Below are 26,520 nucleotides of genomic sequence, written 5' to 3' on the forward strand. Positions count from 1 at the left end.
GGAAATTTTATAGTCCATAATTGGAAAACAGAATATTTTCACACCTAAATAATTGCACTTTTTCATTACCTTGAAGTAAGAAACATGATATGTGGCAAGACTGTCCTAAAGAGCTTAATGTATACATTCCTTTTTTAATATTTTAAGATTAAAATTCAAAAACTTAGTGAAACTGATAATTTAGGATTCCGAAACAAATATTTTTAAGATTCATACCCAGTTTGTAAATATATATATATATATTTACACCCTAAAATGAAATTTAAACCACTAAAACACAGTAAATAGATTTTAAACTTACCATATTAATTTCAAGAATCGATTTTCTTGGGATCCCACATCTTCAGTTTGTATTTAGTAATATAATTTCATTTCAGTAAATTGTTTTTATATAATTTTTGAATTTGTCAAGAAATATTACCGTTTTATAGATTTAATTCCAGTACTGGAAAGCAGAATTTGTACATTCGTCCATATTAACTTCAAAATTTATGAAAAAGTAACATCTCCGACAAACTCACAAGTTTTAAAAATAATTTATTTTAATGTAATTATAGAATCAAATACCAACGGAAGATGGCGGATCCTGTGAAAATCTATTCTTGGAATTAATATGGTAAGTTAAACTTATCTATTTACTGTGTTTGGTGGTTCAAATCTCTTTTAATATTAAACTTTATAGGTAGTGGTCAATATGTTAATGGTTATTTGAACTTTCAACAAACAATATATATATAAAATATAAAAAATTTCTTTGGTTTCAGTTGGGAAGAGAAGTATTAGATGAAGCTGCTAAGATAATAGATGTTGGTGTTACAACTGATGAGATTGACAGAATTGTTCATGAAGCTTGCATTGAAAGAGAGTGTTACCCATCCCCCCTTAACTACTATGAGTTTCCTAAGTCATGTTGTACATCTGTTAATGAAGTTATATGTCATGGTATACCAGATCAAAGACCACTTGAAAATGGTGATATCTGTAACAGTAAGTATTATGAATAATGAGAATCTTTTAATTTTTCTTGTATTGTTTTTTCTTTATTGGCTGGTCTTTAGGCGTACATATTTTGTATTAAAATTACAGTGGATTTTCAGACAATAAATGTACCATGTCCAAGATCTTTTTAAGCAATTAGTTTTTTTTAGTATGTTTTTATATTTCATAAACATAATTGACTACATTTTTAATATACATTTTCAGCCTATAAATAGGCTATATTTTTTTAATATAATCAACTGCATTTATTCAATTTGTGGCCAATGGTTTTGTTGATCAGTGTGTGTCTGACCTCCTTGTGTCTTCATTATTAAACTTTTGTGCACTTTTCCCAAACAAATGATGGTCATATGGCCTGAGGTCTGGGTTGTGGGAAGATGATCCAAAACTTTCAACTTGAAGTCTCAGTAACTGTGCAATACAAGCTGTATAAGTTTCACATTATTGTGCAGTATATACAGTTCTGATTGCAGAACATCAACATTTATGAGTTTAACCATTTATAATTTTTTAGAATCTCAAAGTACTCTGCAGAATTCATTGTGTCTCTTGACATAGGAAAAAAAAGTCCTATTTGTCCCAAAATATAGCTGTCATAATTTTTTTGTGATATTAACATATTGTTTATGATAATTTTTTTATAGTCTTCAGCAAACCCCATCAACATTGATAATGGTATACATAAAGTAAAATTACCATCATCTATATAAATTTTATTTTTACCATTAACCCATCTGGCTCTTTCAGCTGATGAAATTAAAGAGTTGGTCATTGAAATCGCATTTTTCATAATCGTTGTCATGCAGTACGTGATGTAGTATTCAAATCCATATAAAAATAACTGCCTTTACTAGGATTTGAACCCTAGAACTCTAGACTTTAAAATCAGCTGATTTGCGATGATGATTTCACCAATATATCACCCTATCTCGACCCCCCCCCCCCCCGCCCTCGAGGGGAGAAGATCCCACCTCATAGCGTTTCTGGTCGCTACACCACCCCCTCCGTTCCTAGCCAGTAGTGGCTTTAACGGAGGACATCTTCTCGCCCTCAAACTGATTGTGCCACACAGCTTTCAGTTCGGGCCCCGCAGAGGTGCCACCGATGCAGATACCCCGAGGGACATCTACATCTGTAAAAATTCACCCCGAGATAGATTTACGTGTTTATGCCTTCAGAATGAAGACAACAGACACCTGCAGCTACCACGTCGCCCTCAGGAACTAAGCTAGAAACCTAACCGCGGAAAGAAGACCCCGCGCCTAGATCTAATTATTAAAGAGCCACTTTCTGAATGTCTCAGATCCGTACTAACAACCTCAACAATAAATTTTTCCCCTAAAGTTTTGTACATCGAAATTTAGACCTAGTTCCCTTAAGAACCCCGCTTAATACTCAAAATGAGTTTCTATCTGACTCCGTTCCGGTCCGCCCGGGAGCCTGCATACCACCAAAGCAGTACCCAGAGAAGCCCCGCCGACAGTGTCATTAGCTCATTAGTGCCCCCGTCGGAGCACGATTGCACCCACCAGGCAAGAATAATCCCGCCCGCCGACAACGGCCGCAACTCCGCCGACAGCCTGATTAAATGCATACCACCAATACATCTAACCGAGGCACGCTGCCTTAAGCGCCTACCTTCGGCCAGTCAACTGCCCAGGCGGTCCCTAGCCACCCAGGTTCCTATCACCTACTAGATCCCTTCGGCAGCCCTGCTCAGGGAAAGGAAGCGAAGGAAGCCAGCAACTATTGTCCACTCTCTACGAGTCCTCCAGTTGACTCGTAGATCCAAAATAGAGTTTACTCTCTCGAGTTCCCTAGCAACTCTGGTACGTTCAGCTTCGTACCGGGGACATATGTGAAGGACATGGTCCACGGTGTCATCGACCCTACAGTCCGGACAGAAGCCGGAAACAACCAACCTAAACTTTGCCAATTTATCCCTAAAGGCACCATGTCCTGAGAGGAACTGAGTGGTATGCCGATTGGGGGATACCCAGCTAATCGCTCGCAACTCTCTAACATCAGGAAATATACCATGCGTATAACGACCTGTCAAAGAAGTGTTCCACCTATCTTGCCAAGAGTCGAAACCTTGGTCTTCGATCTCACGCATACGCCCAGCAGTAAGAAGGCCTCCCTTCTTTGCAACATATCGCAGGCTACATTCCGTAGCCGAAATATCCACAGGTTTGATGCCCGCGATCACAGTTACTGCCTCTTGCGAGACAGTTCTGTAACCACTGACAACCGCTAACAAAAGAAGACGCTGGGCTCGTAGAAGAATGCCCCTATAACATTGGTACTGCAAACAATGAGCCCAGATGGGCGCAGCGTACAACATAATGGCCTCACAAACACCTTTATAAAGAATCCGCATGGTACGGAAATTCAACCCCCAATCAGGATGGACCACTCTACGGACGCCGAAGAAAGCATCAACTGCCTTCTTCGCCACATACTGAAGGTGCTCCTTGAAGAGAAGCCTCTCATCAAGGATAACACCCAGATATCTCTGAAGGGTGACATACCTAATTGAACGACCGTCCATCACAACCCGCGGATGGCGAGTTGCAGCTAAACGGCCCTTCAAAAACATCATAGTGGTTTTCTCCGCACTGAAAACCATCTTATGCTGAAGACTCCACAACCGCAAAACCCTACATGCCTGTGTCGCTCTGAGCTCGATCTCAGCACGCGAACTACCCTCAACCAGCAGCAGCCCATCGTCGGCATAAGCCACGACGCGACAGCCACCAGGCAAGCGCAGCCACATGAGAGAGTCAAACTCGATGGTCCAGACGAGTGGATCTAATACACTGCCCTGTGGACATCCTTTTGACAGGGTCTTTCCTACTTGCGAACTGCTGTCACGAAGGACAACAGTTCTGTCGCTGAAATAACTCGAGAGAGTCCTAATTTCATCCTGCATGCAACCACGCTTCTGCAATTGAAACAAGGCAGAGGGCCATCACAAGTTATTAAATGCCCTGGATATGTCCAAAAAGACACAGAGTACATACTTGCACTCACTGCCTGAAGCCAGATCCAGGACTCTAATAATCGCATCCTCTGTACTCTTACCGGGTCTAAAGCCATACTGGTCGTCCATCAGCATGTGATTCAAAGTAAGCCTACTATTAATGCGGAGGTAAAGTACCTTCTCGAAAAGTTTTCCAACAACTGGTAAGAGCGTCAGAGGACGGTAAGAAGAACTAACAGTGGGGTCCTTTGTCGCCACCCTTGAACAACAGCTTCAAGATTCCACGCTTCCAGCAAGCCGGGAAATACCCGGCAAACAAACACCTATTGAATACCCTAGTCAACGGGCCAAGAATTACAGGCAGGGTGCAAACAAGGAGCTCCACCGTGATACCATCATATCCAGGGGCTTTGTTCCTATCAAGGCTACAGATTACCTGGCGGACTTCCGCCTCAGTAATCTCCAAAGACACAGAGTCCATATTGAAATTTACAACCGCCGCTCGAACTCTCCGGTGATACGAGGTCTCACCAACCTCGGTATCATCGGGGAGCAGATCGTCCATCAGAAGAGATAGAACACGATCTTTTTCAACAACAACGCCGTCCTGGGTCGAGAGAGCCAACAGAAGACTGTCCTTTTTACGTTTGTGACCAAGCACACGATAAACAACACCCCAAGGGTCTTTATTCCCTTGCTCTTGGACAAAAGAGCTCCAGGAATCTCGTTTAGAAGTCCTAATTCTATGAAAATACTCATTCTTTTCTGACGATACTCCGCAAACAAGGCCTCGCGCCGGTCAGGATCACGCGCACGCTGTGTGGCTCTCCTGAGTCGGCCCACGGCCTGCTTTATCGCAGTCAAGTCCCGAGACCACCAACCAGCTACTCTCTCTCGACTCGTACTACGAGGGATTGAGAGTTCTGCGGCTTCAACCACCGCAGAGGAGAAATTCTCTGCCAGGTTATCTAGAGGGACCTTGTCCAGGGTATGAGTGAACACCCGCATCCTGGCCGCAAGAATGTTTGAAAACTTGGGCCAATCCGCCCCCCTGTGCAAGAAGCGCCCCTGCTGAACAGGGGCGTCCGCCCTAAAGACATCGCGCAGCCCACCTAACCACTCAAAAATGATGAGCCGATGGTCGCTTTCTCAATCATCGACTACAGACCAGTTCTGAATCCTACCTGGGATATCCTTGCCTATGGTAATATCACTTGTGCTACCAAGGAAGGTCCTCCGCAATCCCACCGCGCCGGTGACATTGAACACTTCAAAACGATGCTGCGCGATGAAGCCTTCTAGCAATTCTCCGCCGTCGTCTGTGATCCCACTGTGCCAAAGAAGCGATTTGGCATTCGCATCAACTCCTATAAGAATAGGACAACCCGCTACCAGCCTGATAATTCTATCCCATCTTTCCAAATGTAATTCAGTGGGATCTCTGTACTGAAAGTACGAACTAACCACAACTAGGTCGAAACCATCCACAGCAAGCTTAACAACGACATGATGCGTGTCAGAGGCCTGCCGTATAAAGATACTATCAATAGACTTCCTGCACAGAACGGCGGATTTACTATCACCTACATGGAACTTATTCCATCCTGAAAAACCTGGCAGGTCACCCTTGATTACATACGGGTGCTGAAGAAGTAAAACATCGAGGCCCCGTTTTTCAACGACGTTACCTAACTCTACTTGGACCGCATAGGCACCCTGGGCATTGAGTTGACCAAACCTAACCATCGAGCGAGTTCAAGTAGACCTCAACCGCTCTTAAATAACTACCACACTCCCTACTGTTGATGGAGTGCCTATGATTTCTGCATAACCGCTTGCCGTTAAAGCAGACCGGAGCCTCCTTCTTTTGTGGACAATCGTCACGCTTGTGGCCCTCCTCACCACAATGCGCGCAGACCGACGCATATTTACAGAATTTGGCCCTATGGCTGAACCTACAACATTTAAAGCACCTCTGCACATCAAGGTATTCCTTGACGCCGCAAGAGGCAAAATCGACGAAGACCCTACCCTCGGACAAAAACTTCTGGTGGAGACCAGCACCTAATTCGAAAACTCCGTGATACCGAGGGGCATCATGCTTTCCAGTCTTAAAGACTAACCTACACTGCTCTTTGAACGTGGCCGCATCCAAATCAGTATTCTGCTCTCGAATGAGAGACAGAACTTCCTCATCAGAGAGACCCCGCTCGATGTCATATATAATGACTCGGGGCTTTCTCAATCGCTTGGGGTCCACCTTGACCTCAAGCTTCTGCACCGCTGGAGAGTCCTTGATGACTTGGACTGTCTCCTTGTTATCCGCAACGACGACTAAACCCTTACTGGTCTCCCTTATATCTCAAATCCTAAGCCGATTCCGGTCGCCACGAAGGGATTCTCGGAAATCGCGCTTCAATTCCTGACTCATGGTCTTGGAGCCCTCCGCCTTGTTAACAAAAAGTACCTCCGGCTTCTTCACCGCTTTGCTGGCCTCTCGTTTGGTCTTCAGGACTTCAGCGTAGCGCCTGGGCTGCGCTGGGGCCTGAATAACCACCTTGGGAGCCTTAACCTCTTGGGGCTTGGAGGCCAAGGCCTCGAAACCCTCACTTACCGCCACAAAAGCTTCCCTCAGCTTACCTAGCCGGGGGAGAATTGTCCTCCTCGCACCCGAGCTGACTCCGCCGGGAAGAGAAAGAAAATCTACCAAGTAGTCCAGGTCCTCCTGGACTACCTTCAACAGCAGGGCAGAACTACCAGGTCTGCCCTTTGAATTCTTAAAAGCCTCTACTACAGGGGAGGACCGCACCTGGGTGGGTGCCCATGTGTCCATCGCATCGCTTACCTCATCCTCTGAGGAGCTAGTCGACGGCACCGGCACTGGTTTCCTCTTCCGCCTGGACTTCTTTACAACTTGGAACTCCGACATGGCCGAAGATTCCCTAATGTAATTGGATGCTAACAAAATTCTCGCTGTCTCCTATAAACTGGTTTGGGCAAGCCCACGATGTGACGACTGCCCGCAGCGAGTACGGGCAGCTGGAGACCCTTACGTTCTCCTGTCACGCTACATACCTCTTCGCTGCTACTGGAACGATTGATTGATGCACTAGACGTACAACAATGAACCACTGATTACAGCCCCCGCTCTGACAAGAGCGCAGAACGACTAAAAGGCAGAGTCTTTTTTCTGTCACAGAGACTAACGACCAGCAGTCGTTGCCACCCTTTCGCCGCGTTGAGGCGAGTATGCGTCGTATAAATCCACGCCAATCACACCGCAGCAAGGCTACAGATGTCGAGTCTAATTTAAAATACGCTGTTAGTGAATACAGACTTAGGATCAGCAAACCTCGATACTGTCGGAAGGTACACACACGACCGACAGCCAAAAAGACACTGATAATAAGGTTTACCACAAGGATACTCTGAGCCGCACAAGGGACCAGAGTATCAATATATCACCCCAGTGGATATAAGCAAGAATTGAAGAAATGTTAAATGTGACTGTTAATCTTTCTATGTATTCCTAAAAACTTTTGTTATGAAGGTCAGCCGTGAACTAGCAAAGCCAGTGATGGCAGTTTGGAGTGTTTTAAGAAAACATACATATGGTCCATACCATTTACAGCTGCCTACCAACTACACTGTACTTTGTGATTGAAATGTTGCAGCATGAATATGACAACTTTCTTGATCACATTGTGTCTAGTGATGAGTCAACATTTCATCTTGGTGGAAAAGTTAAAACATAAACTTAAACATAAGCATAAACATAAACTTCCATATCTGATGGTTAGGAAATCCCCATGAACTCTTATAGGTAAGGGGTTCCCCAACTCTGAATGGTATTGGTTGAATGGTGTTTTCCCCAAACCACTGGATCAGGTTGGTGTGGACAATGACATGGCTTGTTTGTGGTGGCCTTCAAGGTCACCCAATCTGATCCCATGTGATTTTTAGGTAGATTTCATCATAAAAAAGCTACCTATTGTAATGGATACCATGATTCTATTTCTGGAAAATTTCAACATATCTTCGCATTTCACATCCCCCAGGCCCCAAAACCATTGTCAGTTTAAAAGTTTATATATATATATATATATATTTCAATTTCAGTTTCTTGTGGATACAAAACTGCCGTAATTTTGCGCCAATCACTTTCAAATTGATACTTAAAATATAATGACCTAAAATCTCGGTCAAGGTTGTTAATGGGCAATATCGGATCATGGGGATAAAGATGGGCTTTTTCAAAAAAATAAATTATCGCTATAACTTTCTTATTAAGTAAAATATCAATTTCGTTTAAAGTTCCTACTATTCTTGGGATAAGGGCCTAAAATTTATCTTAATAAAGTTTTTTTATATCACTAGCCATTGGCTTAGGAGGTGGAAAAAATGGGGTTTCAAATACAAAAAAAATCATACCTACCCGTAATAGGCACATTATCGAATCTGTTTAAAGTCGTCGTTAATCCTCTAAACATTACCTAAAACTTTTGTTTGTAACAATTTTTGATATGACCAACCCTTACAGCAAGGGATGACCAAAATGTTGCTAAAATTGTAAGAAGATGGGAATTATTGTATGCTAAACATATGAAACTTTTTTTCATATCCAACCATTGTCATATTGAGTAAAGTTGAAGTTTTTCTTAACTTTAAGGTGGAAGTCTTTTTTATCCCCTACTTAGCACTGGTGAAATCTACCTCTGCTTTCTGGTGTGCAAAAAAGGATTTTTACTTTGAGGTTTTATAAAAGAGCTTGTTTAAGTGCTTTCGCTACCTACTAATTTACTTGATTTAAGATATAAAACTGTTGCTACCATTACTCCAGAGATGCTGTTAAAGTATGGGATGAACTATATATCCTTCATGTGGTAAAACCCATATTTATTTTTATGTTTATTTTTTATAAATAATACTTTGTTATTAATTTCACATTATTTATTTATTTCACTTTAATATTTATATACCCTAAGTTTTTCACTAAATTTTATTGTATAAAATTTCAGTTCTAGAGTACATGTAAATTTTCACATGTATGAAATTAAAACTAGAAAGGCAATTCCAACCCCTACAGTAAAGGATGTATATTTTTAATAGCTTTCTTTAAAAGTGAAAGTGAAGTTTGATCTTCTAAGGGAGTATTTAGCAGAAAAATTTACTGCAATTTTTTTAAATAACAGTCTCCTCTCTAATGGCTTCGGTAATGTAAATTGTTGCATGTAGTTTTATTGGTTTATATGTATAGATGATTTTTAATTATAATAATAAAAAAAAGATTGATTTTTATATATCCAAAATGTGTTTCGAATATTTAAAATTCAATAATATTTGAATTTATTCTATCTTGTTTTATTTTTTTTTTTATTGCTTATAATCAAACTACTGTACACTTATGCATTTATGTACATAGCATTAAAACAAACTTTTACTTTTAGAAATAGTTTAGTTCATATTGCACTTAGTCCTTACAGTTATTGATAGTCGCTATGTAAGATTTATTATTATTATTATTAACTTTTATTTTATTTTAGTTGACGTCACTGTATATCATAGAAGTTTTCACGGAGACCTAAATGAAACTTTTCTTGTAGGTGAAGTTAGTGATACTGCCAAAAAATTAACACAAGTTACCTGGGAGTGTTTGGATAGAGCAATTAAAATAGGTAATTAAAGCTATTTGTTTAGTATGAAATGCTATAAATTTTATTGTTAAAGAATAATGGTAGGTAATAATGTATTTATATGATTTATTTATATTTAACTCTTTGAAGACAACTTGATGATTTTTCATTAGGTTCAATTTTATCCTAAAAAGACCAACTGGCAATTTTTCGTCAATCTCATTTTATGTGAGAAAGATGAATTGGCGAAATTTTGTCAGTGTTGAAATGAGGTTGGCACTGATCACATGTTTGGTTGTCATGATAGACATGGCAGTCTGCTTTTGAGACATCATGTTTGTTGTTGTTTAAAGTCACACTTGGCATTGCAATTAATATTCAGTTGGTAAACAAAAATAATTATTTTGAACTTAACAACTGTTTATGGTTTTATTTTTACAGATCATTTAATCGTTTTCATTCCATAATACGTAAATATCATTTGCTTTTTATTGTTATGAGTTGTCATCAAAGCATAGTTCATTCAGAGTATTATTCCATTTACAATTTTTTTTTTGCAATACTGTATTTATTGGTTGTTGCATAGAACACAGATGAGCCAAGAACATTGTGTATTTATCATTGTTTTTAGTTGTTTGTGACAATTGGATCATTACACTATACTTATTCCATTTTAGTGTTTGTTGTTTTTTTCCCAGCAATATTTATTAGCGAGTTTCTATAATTCGCAAAATGAGCGGAATATTTAAACACTGTGTGAAGTTGATCGGGAACTTAGGAATGTTCAATCTGATAGTAATTCGTGAACTGACAGTTCTAAACTAAATTTAACTAAAATTGATCAGTTTCTTGCCAAACGTCATGAATGTTCAGGATTAACACAAAACAGAATAACAATTAAAAAAAATACATGATTCCTATAGTAAAATTGTTTCTTGATTTTAAGTTACTTCAAACTCATTTTTGGGTTTTTTCTGTTATTGAGTTCTTTAATCCTTAGACAAATTTTTGAATATGACCACAAAAAGCATTTCTAGTTGATAGTTCATTGCAATTTACAAAACAATTGCAAAAAAATATTAGTATTAAAAAATTTTATAAATTTTTTAGCAGACTTAGTCACCATAAGGCACTACCTTTTTATTTTTACCAAAAATATTATAAGCTTGTGATTTTTTTTAACCATCTTTGAAAAAGGTTTGGTCTTCAAAGGGTTAATAACTAGCATCCCTATCATGCTTTGCCCGCATTATATGGTTACTTGCATTTTCCATCACAGTTGGAATATTTAGCTGATCATGGCTCGCTTCATTCACCCTTCCCGTCTAGCCAGAAGGTTCTGCCCCGTAGACCCTGCAGTGTTTATTAAATACATGCTTGTGAGAATTAAATAAGAATTATAGCCTGTTCAATTTATAAAAATTATCAGTGTATTGTAATTTCTTCAGAGCAACAGCTTGGTCAATACAGGACCTGAAACTTTGAATGATCTAAGAATGTGAGTTTTAAAATAGTCAGCCCCAATCTTAAAAATATTAGTTGCAACTGGTTACCTGTACTTGGTACAGGTAAAAATTTTGTGTAGATCTTAGCACTACCCAACAAACACCATAGGAGATGACCGTACTTCGTTTCTCTTTTCTTTTTTTTAATTATTTTTATTTTATGTTTTTTAGTCAATTAACCCGAGAAGGCAGGTGCAGCCAGTTATGTCGCACATACAGTATATAGTCAGTGACTGTTGGTTGAGCCACCGCACTTGAACACTGTTGCACCTCTTAAAAAATCAAAATTCTAAAGACTCTAAAAATTGTTTTTAGATATTTATCTGAAGAGTATTTGCAAGCCCCAATCTACTAATAAATATCTCATTTAGAATAGTCAGAAATGGGGAAAATTTGAAATCACAGTTCAAATTTTTTTACCTTTCTTCATCCTTTCAAGGTCAAATTTTGAAAAATCTAGAAATAGTTTTTAGATATTTACATGAAGATTATACATACCAATAATCAAGTTTATATCTTCATTTGTTACAGAGAAATTAAAAAGATAGTAAATTTCAGTTTTATTCCATTTTAACTCTTTACTTTAAACTCTGAATTTCAAAAAAAAGTTTCTTTGTTGCCTGTACTGTTACTGTAAAACCTAAAAAACATTTAATATTGCATGCTAGTCATTCTGCTGTGTTACGAACAGTAATTAATTTTCCAAACTGAAAGGAAACTTAAGGTTTTATAAGTAGTAAAGATATTTTAATATTTAAGATCAATTTTTTTTTTTTAATTTGCATTAAAAATATTTTTCTTTGAATTTTTTTTTTAATTAGCCATTTTAATGCTGTTTGTTAACTTCATCTACTTTTCTGCTAAGTTAGTCCCTATGTAAGTCATATAATGATATCATACTGTTTAATTTAGCTTTGCAAATATTACAGTAATCAAATCAGTAATGAAATTTTAGTCTTGAAAGTAGAAGCTTTTGTAATTTTATTAATTAAAGGCATTCTTAAATATGATTTAAATATTGATTTATCATGTAAAAGTTGGAATTATCATGAATGTGCTGGACCACAGAATCGGCTCAAAAAAAAATTAAAGCTGTTTATTATTATTGATACCTTTATTTATTTTCAGGCAAGAGAAACCTCCAAAATAAATTTTTGGATTTTTCTCTTTTTCTATAATAAAAATAATTCATACTTTTGATAAATGTATTGACCTAATATGGCTGTGCATTTATTTTATTTATTTAAGTGTGTAATCAGGTCTTTTATTTTTTCTAATTATAATTCACATGAAAAGTTTTGCAGTAAATGTTTATATTGAGGTCAACCCATTCAAAGTGTCCCAAAAAAAACATAAGCTGGTTGCTTGACCAATTCAGAAAAAATTGAAACTTACCCACTGGTTTCCTATATGTTTCAGGACCTTAAAGATATTTTTTTTTTTTAGTTTTTTAATTAAGCAGTTTACCTGTTGCAGCCATTTTTGTTACGGTGCATACACCTATTTTTGTGATTGTAAGGGTTACAGAAAAAATCACAACTAAAAAACTGGAAGGATAAAACAATAAGCAACTTATACATATTTTGTCAAGGTAAGAGATTGGTCCAGTGGTTTATTTACTTCTTCTATGAGAAAGTTTACATCTTCTTTCTATGAGAAAATTACCAATAAAGTTGAAAATGAAAAACTGTGAAATTGAAATTTCACTTTTGGTAATTTTTTTCAAGAGGCAGGGATGGCATAAACAGTTTGAATTATTTTTTTATATGTAGGTATATGTTATTAGTTTCACCATAAACAATATTATTGGTGATTTACTTATCCCTAAGTTTTTATGATTTTTGAAAATTAAAATAAAATTCAAATTTTGGCTCCAAATAACTCTGATGGGGCTGGTGATAAAAATCTCAAATTTTCACAACTTACAATGTTTTTGTAGATGTTTATAGCAAATAAAAACATTTCTTGTGTATTCTATTAATAAAAAAATTATAACCTCTCAAAAATAATGAAAAACCTTTTAAAAGCGATACCATTTTGACTCAATAAATAAGTGCTCCAAGGGGTTTCTTGTCTTCTTTGCACTTTACATTTTTTATATTTGCCCCTTTGTTGTTGAAGTTGATGTTTTCAATATTTTTAAAATAGTTTTTTTTTTTTTTTTAATTATTAATGATAGATCGTAATTTAATGATAACTTAAATAATATCAGTAACCTAATGCAATTTTGATTCAAAAATGCTTATGAAACTTACCCAAATTGAGATTTCAATGAGTAGTCTATATCTTCTTTCAAGAAGTCATTTCTGTTTTTATATTGGTTTATGTTTGTGAATACTATCGAATAAAAAATAAATTGTAGCACAATTTTAATTATTCTTCAATGAAATAGCCTGTTTTTGTAGTAATGAAAATGTTTTTATTTAGTGTGGTTAATCAACAGCTGTGATATCTATTCTTGTAATTCTCTTGGAATCGTGTGAGAACGACCCATCACTGTAGTTACTTAGTTGATGGTGGTGATACACCCAATATGCTACAAGCAGCATCCAATTGTTCAATATTGTGATGTGGGGCAATGTCTTTTTCTTGGTCTTCGCATTCATATAGTTCTTTGTTCTGCTGAGAAAAAATACTTTTGAAACAGGTAACACTAGGAGACTTTCTAGGAACTAAATTTAAATTTGGAAAAATGTGTTCTGTAAGAGCTTGCTCTAAGTTTTTCTTAACTGTTTTTTTTTAATGAGTTCTCAAAAGATGACAACAGAGCTGTCTGTACAGGTGACTGAATTTTGACAAAAACTTTTTTTGTGTTATTTGCAAACACTAGTGACATTTGAATTAACACATAAAAAAAATAAGTTGTTGGTTTTCATCACTAAATTCACAAATTTTAATGAGTTCTTTTGGCACTGTTTTATGACACTCTTCATTCACATAAATTCCTATGGAACATTGTTCTTCCATTGTTTTATGTGAAATTACTTGAAAATTATGTAAAAATTTAGCAGATTTTAAAATTTGAAAGTATAATATTAATTAAAACTTATTTATTTAATAAACACTTCTAAACACAGGATGATATTTGAGACACTCTGTAAAGATATATTCAGATCACTGACTAATGTCAGACTGACCAGTCTGTAACTGCAAAGCTAATTGATGCAACAAGCATAAATGAGCATGTTGCAACATGAATTTTCCTGATGACTGGATATGACTTCAAGAACCAGTTATAACATGAACACTGCAGTTGAGTGGTTCAAATAAGTCTATTTCAATTATAGTAATAAGTATAAAAATATTAAAGTGCTAAGAAGACAAGAAACTCCCTTGCAGCACTTATTTAGTGAGTCAAAGTGGTATTGCTTTTAACAGGTTTTTCTTGATTTTTGTGAAGTTATAACTTTTCTATTAGTACAATACACAAGAAGATTTATTTACCATAAACATCTACAGAAACTCTAAATTGTGCAAATTTGAGATTTTTATCACCAGCCCCAGATTATTTGAAGCCAAAATTTGAATTTTTTTTAAAATTAGTTTTCAAAAATTCATTAATATTTAGGGGTAAGTATGTATGTCACTACTAATTTTATTCACGTTAAAAATACTAATATATACCTACATATAAAAGAATAATTCAACTGTATGCCATCCCTGCCTCTTGAAAAAAATTACTAAAAGTGAAATTTTACCGTTTTTCATATTCAACTTTATTGGTAATTTTCTCATAGAAAGAAGAGAGATAGGTAAATAATCCTTGGGTCACTTCAAATGCATTGACCCATTGTTAATTGTTTAGGAATATAGTACAGTTTGCTTTGTAATATATTTTATATCATCATTGTTATTTATTTACAATAAATTATTTATTTTAATATGAATTGTGAATTAGAAAATTTAATCTCTGATACTTTAGAGTTTAAATTTAACTGTTATTAATATTTGTATTTTTTGCTCACAACAAAATGTTCATTTATTTTCTTGTGTTAGTTTTTTTTTTACTTTAATCTATTATATCTTTTTTTTTTTAATATCTCTCTGGTTGTTTTCTTATAAAGATGTAAATAAACTTAACGTGCAAGAATGTGAAAAATTAATCTGGCTATTCATATGCTAAGAGTTTTTTGCAACTATTTTGTTCTCAGGCTTGAATGTAAAATTTGATTATGTTATTGAAATGTACATATTTTTTTTACTATCAACAATTTTTCCAATACCTTTTTTAAGATGTCAGCCTCTCTTTCTAAGCATTTTTCCAGAAAATAATTTCTGACTTATTATACTAGAATTAAAACTATTTTATTTATGTTGCACAGTTAAACCTGGTGAAAAATATAGAGAAATAGGACATGTAATACAAAAGCATGCTCAAGCTAATGGTTTCTCAGTAGTAAGAAGTTATTGTGGTCATGGTATACATCAGTTATTTCATACAGCACCCAGCATACCACATTATGCAAGTAAGTTTTTCTTTAAACATTTCATTAGTACATTTAACATATTCACTTGTTTATATATTTCTGTACTTTTTTTAATTATCATGCAACAAGAAATTTGCATGTTTTTTGTTTTATTGCAGAAAGTAAATTCTGTTGATTTAAGTTTATTGGGATGGTCTGATATACTGAAAATGTCGGGTTTAATTCCTTGTTTGGGCCTGGAATGTTTAGTTTCTTCGTTTAAAATATTTTAAAAAATTTTAACACAATTCAAAAAAGTCCCCCCCCCACATTTTTATTTAGTCTTTGAAGGCTCCTTGATCAAAAAATTCTAAACTCTTTTTTCCAAAATTTAAAATTGTGACTGTTTTATATATACATCATTACAGAAGTGGACAGCAAAATTTACATGTACGCTCATCATATTATTTAAAATTTCAAAACATAAAACAGAAATTTCAAATAAAATTATAAACAATTAAAGAACATGTTTTAACGTCGTAATAGATATAGAATCTAATACCAACTGAAGATAAGGGATACTGTGAAAACTGGTTATTGGAAATTAGTATGATAAGTTTAACTTATAATTACTGTATTTTGGTGGTTTGTTTCATAAAATATTAAGCATACCACTATGCTTAAAATATTAAGTATACCACTCACACATAGTGAAACCTCTGAATGTATGTTCTACAGGGGAGTAAGAAAATATGTTTGTGTTTAGAGGTGTCCAGGTTTAAAAAGGGAGTTTGAGTAAAACATATCTACCAATCTAATTGATTTGTAGATCATCTAGTTTATCTTTGAATTTAGTTTATAATAAAATTTATGTAGCCTTTACCATTAATTACATTCAACAAATAAGTTTAAACATGATGAATTAGCAAGCTAAACATTAGGCTTACAACTTACACATAATAGATGTGAATTATTAAGTAAAATATATTTACCCATGTTTATATTAAATTTTTTCTTTGGATTTTTTTAGATACTAAGTAATTTTTAATCTACAATGCATTGCCTAATTTTTATTTATTATACAGAAAATTAAATTTATTACAATAATAGATATGAATTAAGTAAAACACATTTAAACTGTTAATTTGTTACTATTTTTTACAAATATCAACTCCAGTTTTGTTCGAATAACAGAATACTTTATAAAAATGTATGAATACATTATATACCTTATTTATTATTGCGAAACTGTGTTTAACTTAGCACAAAAAAGGTAATAAATATTTAATTTGCCATTAAAATGACAAAAATAAATTTAAAAATATGAATTTGTTTTTATGCAACCATCATTTCATTAAAAGAGATTTGTTTTTTTTTTTTTGTCTTCAGTCATTTGACTGGTTTGATGCAGCTCTCCAAGATTCCCTATCTAGTGCTAGTCGTTTCATTTCAGTATACCCTCTACATCCTACATCCCTAACAATTTGTTTTACATATTCCAAACGTGGCCAGCCTACACAATTTTTTCCTTCTACCTGTTCTTCCAATATTAAAGCGACTATTGCAGGATGCCTTAGTATGATGTGGCCTATAAGTCTGTCTCTTCTTTTAACTATATTTTTCCAAATGCTTCTTTCTTCATCTATTTGTCGCAATACCTCTTCATTTGTCACTTTATCCCATCTGATTTTTAACATTCTCCTATAGCACCACATTTCAAAAACTTCTAATCTTTTCTTCTCAGATACTCTGATTGTCCAAGTTTCACTTCCATCTAAAGCAACACTCCAAACATATACTTTCAAAAATCTTTTCCTGACATTTAAATTAATATTTGATGTAAACAATTTATATTTCTTACTGAAGGCTCGTTTTGCTTGTGCTATTCAGCATTTTATATCGCTCCTGCTTCGTCCATCTTTAGTAATTCTACTTCCCAAATAACAAAATTCTTCTACCTCCATAATCTTTTCTCCTCCTATTTTCACATTTAGTGGTCCATCTTTGTTATTTCTACTACATTTCATTACTTTTGTTTTGTTCTTGTTTATTTTCATGCGATAGTTCTTGCGTAGGACTTCATCTATGCCGTTCATTGTTTCTTCTAAATCCTTTTTATTCTCGGCTAGAATTACTATATTATCAGAAAATCATAGCATCTTTATCTTTTCACCTTGTACTGTTACTCCGAATCTAAATTGTTCTTTAACATCATTAACTGCTAGATCCATGTAAAGATTAAAAAGTAATGGAGATAGGGAACATCCTTGTCGGACTCCCTTTCTTATTACGGCTTCTTTCTTATGTTCTTCAATTATTATGAGATTTGTTATTATTATAACAAATAATATTATTATTTGTTATTATTAAGAGATTTGTTAATGATTTCTAAATGTTTTCACTACAAAATATGTTTTTAATCGTAAAATTAGATATTGTGCAATCTTGAAACCAGATTATCATTCTTTTCAGTTATAGTACTTGTACATATTTGATCACTCAGATTGCATGTAATCTTTGGTGGTTAATCATTACCATAATCTCATCTCGATTACCAAACCCCCACCCCCCCAGGGGAGAAGATCCTGCTACATAGCGTGTCTGGTCACTACACCACCCCTCCGTTCCTTGCCAGTAGTGGCTTTAACGGAGGACCATAATCTCATCAGCAAATTCCTCATCGTTTTCATTGTTTTTTGTGAATTAAAGTACCTGGTTTAAAATTTTTGCTTCAATTATAAGCCAATGCTGTACTGGACCTTTGAAAATAATTTATTAGGCTAAATTTATGTTTTAGGTGTAATTTTACATAAAAAAAATATTTGCTTCGAATCTATGTAAGTATTTAGTTCTCTACAAATTGGTGTAATAAAATTAACTGCTTCAAGAATGAATAAATTGTATTTAGAGTAAAACAATAATAAAGAAAAATTATGTGAGATACTGTATTTGTCTTTCTGCCACAATTTATTTTTTTTTTATAGATTTAGTAATGTGTTCTTTTGCCACTGAGGACACTATAATGCTGCATTGTATTAATGTATATTTTTTATAAAAATACTATTTTTATTGATTCTTGAGGTTGTGATTAATAAGAATGTAGTTTTATTCTCTGTTGGGTGGTTTATATTCATAATTTTACATGTTAATCTGAATGTGAATTAAAAAATAATTTAATAAATGTTCATCACTTGCTTGGACCCATGTTTATATGAAATGCTTTCATTATTTTATCAAAGAAATATACTTGTAAAATCTTTGCATTACATTAATAAACTAAATTTGAATATTTTTAGATACTAGGTAATTTTTAATCTACAGTGCATTGCCTACTTTTTATTTATTATAGTGACATTTCTTTAACTTTCTCATATACAAAGCATTTATTTACAAATTTTCATCATATTTAAAATATCATATAGTTTAATATATTTATTTGTAAATGAATTGCATTTCCATTGGCGTGACAAACCCATGAATGTGTAGTACCCTGAATGCATGTAAAGTTCAATGAAGAAAGCAACAGGAAACTGTATAACATTTCATCTTCATTTTTCCTGTGATGTTTCCATAGAGTTCTTGTTCTTGAGAATAGCTAAGTCATTTTCATCAATGACTTATTTAGGTCTTTTGTAATCATTATGATTTTGGCATCTAGCAGATGATCAGAGGAATCCATCCGTTCTGCCTTATTTTACATGTATTATATGCCTAGCTCAGAATTTGGATTCTGGCTCTGAGAAAAATTTTGTAGAAAAATTATCTGAAATTCTTGTTCTTGTTGTACTTATATTAAGACAAGACTCCATTTTATTTTAATAAAGTTGCATGTATAAATTACCTTCCCCTTTTATATTTGATAAATCTTTCTGTTTGTCTTATTTCAGTAAGATTTTCTTTATAGGCTTTAACTGCAAATATTATATTAGAATATTTCTAATATTTTGTTCTATCTTGGTTACACTTTACTGGTCAACAAATTTTTGATTTTTTCTAACTGCTTTATCCTGAACCTTTCTTTAAAGACATTAACAAGTTCTCATATCCTAATCAATTAAAATTTGGAAGTACATTTTCATTACAATATTTTCTTAAATCTAAAATACACATTCGTTGTACTTCCTAAAATTAATTTAAAAGCAACAGAATATGATTAGTATTTTCAATACATATTACTATTTCAGCCTTTTCAAAATGTCTAAACTACTTTATTACTTGGTTCTAAAGCAAACTTTCATACAACCACTACTTTCTTAAATGTTCTAATGAAGTATATATGCTTCTTAATAAACTGATAATCTATAATAAAAAAACCTACTGTTAGAACATACTCACCCCTCTAAGAAAGTTGTTCTGTAGCTAATTAAGTGAAATGAAACGACTAGTACTAGATAATGAATCTTGGAGAACTGCATCAAACCAGTCAAATGACTGAAGACAAAAAAAGTAGAAATGTCATCATTTTCTCATTTCAACTGGAAGACTGTATACGCGTAAGAGTATTGGGATATATTTTTTTGTTTTTGTTTGAAAAATTTTTGATTTCATTTTAATTTTAAGAAGAATATAGTTACAAAAAGAAAGTTAGTTATGAATTTTATTATAAATATATTTTATCTTGTAAATTAATAGTGTGCATAAATATGATTATATAAATGTTTCTTGTACTTTTTTTATTCATATTATCTTTGGAGTATATTTTTTTCTTTCATATGTAATATTATTGTCTTAATAAAAGGTATGTGTACATACAAAATCATTGTATTTATTTATATTATTTATGATTTCAGAAAATAAAGTTGTTGGAGTTATGAAGCCAGGCCATTGTTTTACTATTGAACCTATGATATCTCAAGGTACTACTATTTAACTACAATATTTAACACTGTAGAATTATCATCCTAGTCTGTACCAGAGCAAATGGTAGTCTTTTATAAAAAAACATGATGCATACCTAAACATTGCTCCATTTTGATTGAATGTCACCAACTAGAAAACAAAAGACGTCACAACTGTCCTCTCTACTCATACTCTTGGCAATGAATGTTTCAAGATCATCCATCCCTATATCCCATGTTGTACATCTCTAACTATTGCCACAGTTTAAAATAATTGGCAAGGAATATCTTGATTAAAAAATCATTTTGAATGTATTTTTTTGTTTTTCAATGAAAAAATTTCAGTTTAATCTCATTTCTAAAAGTGTTATAATAAACAGTTAATAGGTGATAAATAAGCTCAATACTTTCAATCAGCATAACACATAACACTTTGTGAGGTTGTTATCACATATCTAATTAGAGAGAGAAATTATTCATCATTCTATCATTAATTTAAAACTGTAAGAGTGTAACATAAATAACGTCAAATAAATAAATAAAATAACTGTAACATAAATTTAAAAAATAATTTAAATACAAGTAGAAAAACATTCATTATTCTACTACATAGGAGAAGCAAGAAATGTTAGCATATCTAGCCACACAGTTGGATGACCAAAGCTCCCTCAAATTCAAGAGCAAAAGCTCTTGACATATGGCCATTTACATATCTCTGGACTTGTCAAGCCATTAATAGATTATAGTAGTTTTTAAAGAACCATGTCAATTCAGTAATCACCAGTTACAAGATAGATTTAATGTTTTATTTTTTAAATTTCTGAACTGAAAGTTTGAAGAAAATGGCTTAAATTGCAAATATGTACTATCTGAAAAAAAAAAGCTAACAAAAGTAGGACTTTCACGTCACATGGCTTTTTTCTGATATACGGTTTACATACACAACTTAATTTATAGAAATATTTATAATTTTATTTAAATACAATATTTTTTGTTTATACAATGATTCTAACTAAAGCGCGTGCACATACCATATTTCATTCACACGGGTGCGGTGGTACTAGCAACCATTTTAAATAAATTTTTACACTTTAAGTAATTAATTTATTTAATTCTACCGCTCACCTATGACATCATAACATAGCAGATGACTACAGCAGCAGTCCGGCCGCTAAGTGGGGTGTGTAAGGGGGGTTGGCCGGGTTAAGACCCCACTTTGCTGGGAGACAAATTTGTGGATCCAATGAGATGCTAATAAAAAAACTACAATGAAAAAGACCCACTCCACTGTACTGCCTTCTACGTTTCAAAATTGTTACAATTTTTTGGTGTTGGGGTGCAATTTAGCAAAACAATTTTACACAAAAAATGTTTTTTAATAATTCACAAAAATATTTTTTAAAAATGCAATGGAAATCACTCCTTTGTACTGCCTTTTATAACTCTTCAAAATTAAAACCATTTTTAGGGATGGGAGTGAAATTTAGCAAAAAACGTTTTTTTTACAAAGGTTTTTTACTTTATTATTTATCAATTTCATTTTCCCCTCTGTATCCCCACCCCCTGACCTTTTGAATTGAAAATTTAATAACATCAATTCTCCTGCTATAGAAATATTATACGCAAGTTTGGTGAAAATCCATCAAGTAGTTCTGGAAATATAAGGCAATTTAGATGCCAACGTACATACATATGTACATTTTGTCGCATAAATTTTGATGCAGTTTTTTGGTTTTCTGGGGTCTTTAGGGTTCAATTTGTCAAGATTCAGTGAAGACCAGATATGCCCAATTCTGACCGATGCCATTTTTCAATTTTCTGAATTTCTTAGTGGTCAATTTGGCAAGATTTGGAGAAAACCTGATATGCCCAATGTTGACTAATCACCATACTTTCCCTTCTATAGCTATAGCTGCTATACAGATGGGATAGTAAAAATCAGTAAGGACCAACATACCTCATGAGTGTATCAACTCATGAACACAAATTGTAGAGGAAAAAACTGTGATCATTCCTTCTGTAGTCCTGATCTTACATTTCCAGACCTCTATCAATCTTTTGGATTGTTCATGGGTATTTACTGACAAAACAATGAAAACAAATGTAATTGAGTAATAGTTAAATTTGCCATATCTTTGTAAATGGATAAATCTCTAAGATGATAGATGGCGTCATAAATCTCTCGACTACACTTTCAGCCTCTATGGTTAAATGACATTGAAGGTTATCATTTCCAAGTTGATTTATTCAGTCTCCCAAGCAGCTCATATCTTGTGCCCACTTTCAATTATTGTGTAAATTTTATTACGATTTTTTTAAAAAATAACTTAGATTTAGTACTGCCAGCCTGTAATGGCTGAAATATTTGAATGTGTTTGCATAAAATATTTAATGAAATTTGGCAAATCAGTTAGCAAGATTTTCAGAATGCTTCATCTCACTTTAAGAAACTTTCTTTAGGTTGAATAATGGTTGTTTAATAGTTATGCATGTTTCAAGGTCAGTAGAGAGACATTTGAAAGACAATTTTACATTCAAAAACTCTGGTAGAAAATACCTGGAACTGATCCATGAATATCGTTGCCAAATAATCCATTAATTTATGTAACATGGTTGAATAAGTTATGAGCCTGTTACTAACCAACAGGTTAGAACAAACATCACATCAGCAAAATTCACCCTTAGCTCAGTCAAAAACAGGTGATGTGTTAGTGTCCCATGAGCTTTAAAATATTGCAAGCAATAATTAAAACTTAATTTTTAAGATGATCATGGATGTTGAAAGTTAAGTTTTTTCTGTGATCTGAAGATGGTGAGATGACTCATCACAGTAGAAGCACCCATGTCGTCAATACCAGAGAAGGTCCAGAGCCCATACTTTCTGTTTTTTGACATCAAGGGCATTTTTCACTGAGAATTTGTTTCTCTTGATATTAAAGTTAATTCTGAATTACTGCTTACATATTAAAGCGCTTGAAAGAAGATGTGCAACAAAGAAGACCATAAGTGTGGAAGAATCAAAATTTCTGTCACACCACATTAATCTGTCTACTTAGCTCACCCTTATAGTGTAGTTTTTACACTACACAGAAAATGGTATGGTAATCATCTCGCATCATGTGTCCCCTTGACTTTGCCATGTTCTCCAGAATTAAATCAAAAGTAATGTGCGCCATTCTTTGACATTGTAGAAAATATCATGTAACAGTAAAAATTATAAGTTTCATTTTTAGAAAGGTTATAAAAAATAAAAGCTATTTAAAAGTAATTCTATTGAATTCACTAACCAGGAGTATAACAAAAACTGTAATTGATGTTATAGGATAATGGTTAAAAGTTTAAAAGCAATACTGTCAAAACCTATCCCTGTGTAGTTGAAAATTGTAATCTCAAATTTCAAGTTTAAAATGAAGTTTTAGGCAAAGTGGATGAGAGAGAAGTTTGTAATCTTTTAATGTGAGAACAGTGTTGGTGGGCCACATTAAAGCATTCAAGATGCCTTAATTTATTACTTATCAGAAGTAAAAAGTGTAAAAAAACCTTAAAGGATAGCAGACATCAGAATTATTTAAGTCGTTAATTTAAATATTAACAGGGTTTCACTAATCTGTTGAGGTTAAAACAATAATTCATGGTCACAAAGTATAAAGGGTGAAAATGTCTGATGACTAAAAAACCCTCATGTATATTATAAATACCTTGTGTGATTTAGACCAAATATCAGTTTTTCATGATTGTCTAGTTGGTGCACACAATTTTATGCATTTAACATTTTTTTTTTTTTTTTACATTTTAATTAACGTTTGCTATTAAAATTTTTCTGTTTTTACAACTAAAGAGAGGATTTATTTTATTGTTTTTTCAAGGTTATAATGGCATAATTATATTTAAGTTTGGCTGGTTTTTTAGTTAAAATATTCACATAATTTCCAGGTCCAGTGAAGAGAGTTAGGATGGATATGATCAGCATTAATTTGGATAAGACCTTTAAAAAAGATTAAAATATCAAAATATATGAAAGCTAACAATATCATGATGATATGGTGATGAAATCTCTTTCAATCATTAACCATTTATACAAAAACAGGATGTTTATAAGTTGCATTTTGTGATTTTAATACTTTAAAAATTGTAAGATTATATTAATTTTAGAGGATATTTTTGAAAAAAAAGGAGTTTAATTTCATTTCAGCAATTGTTGTTTTAATTCATGTACCAAACTGTACAATATTATATTACTATTTTTTATATAATTTTACTTAAAACAACCCAGATCGGTCTAACCTTTCCACCATGTTAGAAATAAAAAAATTATAAATTTGTAAACTTTTTTATTACTAGTAAAGTATTATTTTACAGTGAATGTACCATTCTACCCATAAAACTGAACATGTAGATGGACAGAAAAGATCTACCACTAGTACAGAAAGCCATTCAGTGTTAACTTTAAGATGTTATTAGTTGCTATAAACTAAAATAAATGTTTTGTATGATTTTAGTTCTTATATCTGTTTGTTATTTATTAGGTAGTTGGCGTGATGAAATGTGGCCTGATAAATGGACTGCTGTTACAATTGATGGTCTGCTCTCTGCACAATTTGAACACACTCTACTGGTGACAGATACTGGTGTGGAAGTATTAACAGCACGCTCTGCTGATGGCGGAAGACCTTATTTTATGGATAACTAGTGCCTTCATTTAAAATAAATTAAATTTTTAAAACTGAAAACAAAAACATTCTTTTAAATTATTGACTGTTCATTATAATATGCAGTGAGAACATATGTATGTTTATACGTTTGATCATATTCGAACTATCCTGTTATATTGTTATTATTTTACTTTATAGAACAGTGATCCTCTCAACAAGTTTAAAAAGTTATTAATGCAATAAATTTTTCTGTTACATTATATAACATACATAAATGCATAAATAGCTGTTGTTATTATGTTATTATTATAATTATTATTATTATTAAAATGTGTTTTATGAATGGAAAAGTATTTTTTGTGATCGTTAATAAATAATGTCAACAGATAGCATAAAGTGATGATGCCAAATAATTTTTTTTGTTTTGTACTTTATATATAAATTTAAATGCATCAAATGAAATATTTATGATTTGGTTTTGTTTTACATTTTGTTTTACACATATTTTATTATAAAGTTACCCGACAAACAATAATAAAGATTATTAATGAAGTAATGAGGTTTAATTGCCTGTTATTATAGAGCTGTTTCATGAAAATTTATACATCTGTACACCAACCAGTGTTTTTTGAAAGGTCCAGTGGCTGCATTTTGAAAATGTTTGAAACAATATTATAATTACTAACTTCTTCAAACTTTCTTTAAAAAAATTTACTTCAGTAAAATCTCTGGTTTTTTTTTATCTTCTTTATGGACTTCATTAGCACATCTAAATGTAAATAGGCTATGTTTACACTTGAGCAGATCACCATGTTTTTCTTGTTTTACTTTCCTGGCATGATAGCTCTAGAGCTTTGCTGCGAGAAGGAAATTGGATTTTTCATGCATTCTCAACATTTCATGACCTAGGGACCCCAAAAAAAAAAAAAAAAAAAAATGGGGGATAATGTTCATACATACATATGCATGTACATTGGCATGTTTGAAGCATATCTTTTGACTGGATCAACTGATTTTGATAAAATATTGTAGAGAATCAAATATTTGGGACAATTTATTGGTAAACTTTTGGGGTCAGTATCTTCAGGAGGTAGGACAGGGTAGTTCTTAGGGTTAATTCTCTCAGCATTTTGTAAACATAACACTCACTCTATAGTAAGGGCAGTACATGTGTTCATGCTTATTTCACCATTTTTTTTTTTTTTAATTTGCCTGAAAAATCAAAAAATCTATCTTTATTTATCACAAACTTTTAACCAAGTCTTTTTAATGTCTTCCTAGACATAGCAGTAGCACAAGTGGCAAAAAAATACTTTGGGGTGGGGGAACAGATAATATTTTAAAAATAATTTTTTTCCAGTTTTTCAAAACCTCTTTTTTATTTAAATTTTTAATAATATTAAAGCTTTTTACAACTATTTAGTTTATTTAAGCTTTTAATAGTATTAAAAGTTTATATAATACATTTTTAGTATTAATATTACCATAAAATTTCATAATTGCA

General features: G+C 33.1%; 1 protein-coding gene across 2 annotated transcripts in view; it reads left to right on the plus strand.

The window, feature by feature from the left end:
* The window catches only part of LOC142322245 (methionine aminopeptidase 1), a 46,362-nt gene extending 20,860 nt beyond the window's left edge, over window positions 1–25,502 (plus strand). Inside the window, exons 5-9 of one of the 2 annotated variants that reach the window (XM_075361105.1) lie at window positions 765–987; window positions 9,586–9,657; window positions 15,443–15,586; window positions 20,317–20,382; window positions 24,891–25,502. In XM_075361105.1, coding sequence (XP_075217220.1) covers window positions 765–987; window positions 9,586–9,657; window positions 15,443–15,586; window positions 20,317–20,382; window positions 24,891–25,054 — 669 coding nt within the window. In that variant the 3' untranslated portion in view covers window positions 25,055–25,502. Of the gene's footprint in view, window positions 1–764; window positions 988–9,525; window positions 9,658–15,442; window positions 15,587–20,316; window positions 20,383–24,890 lie in introns of both variants that reach the window. The other variant, XM_075361104.1, reaches the window with a different exon arrangement.
* The last annotated feature ends 1,018 nt before the right edge of the window (window positions 25,503–26,520 follow it).

This window comes from Lycorma delicatula, chromosome 3 (genome assembly GCF_047948215.1).
Source record: "Lycorma delicatula isolate Av1 chromosome 3, ASM4794821v1, whole genome shotgun sequence".
Taxonomy (NCBI): domain Eukaryota; kingdom Metazoa; phylum Arthropoda; class Insecta; order Hemiptera; family Fulgoridae; genus Lycorma; species Lycorma delicatula.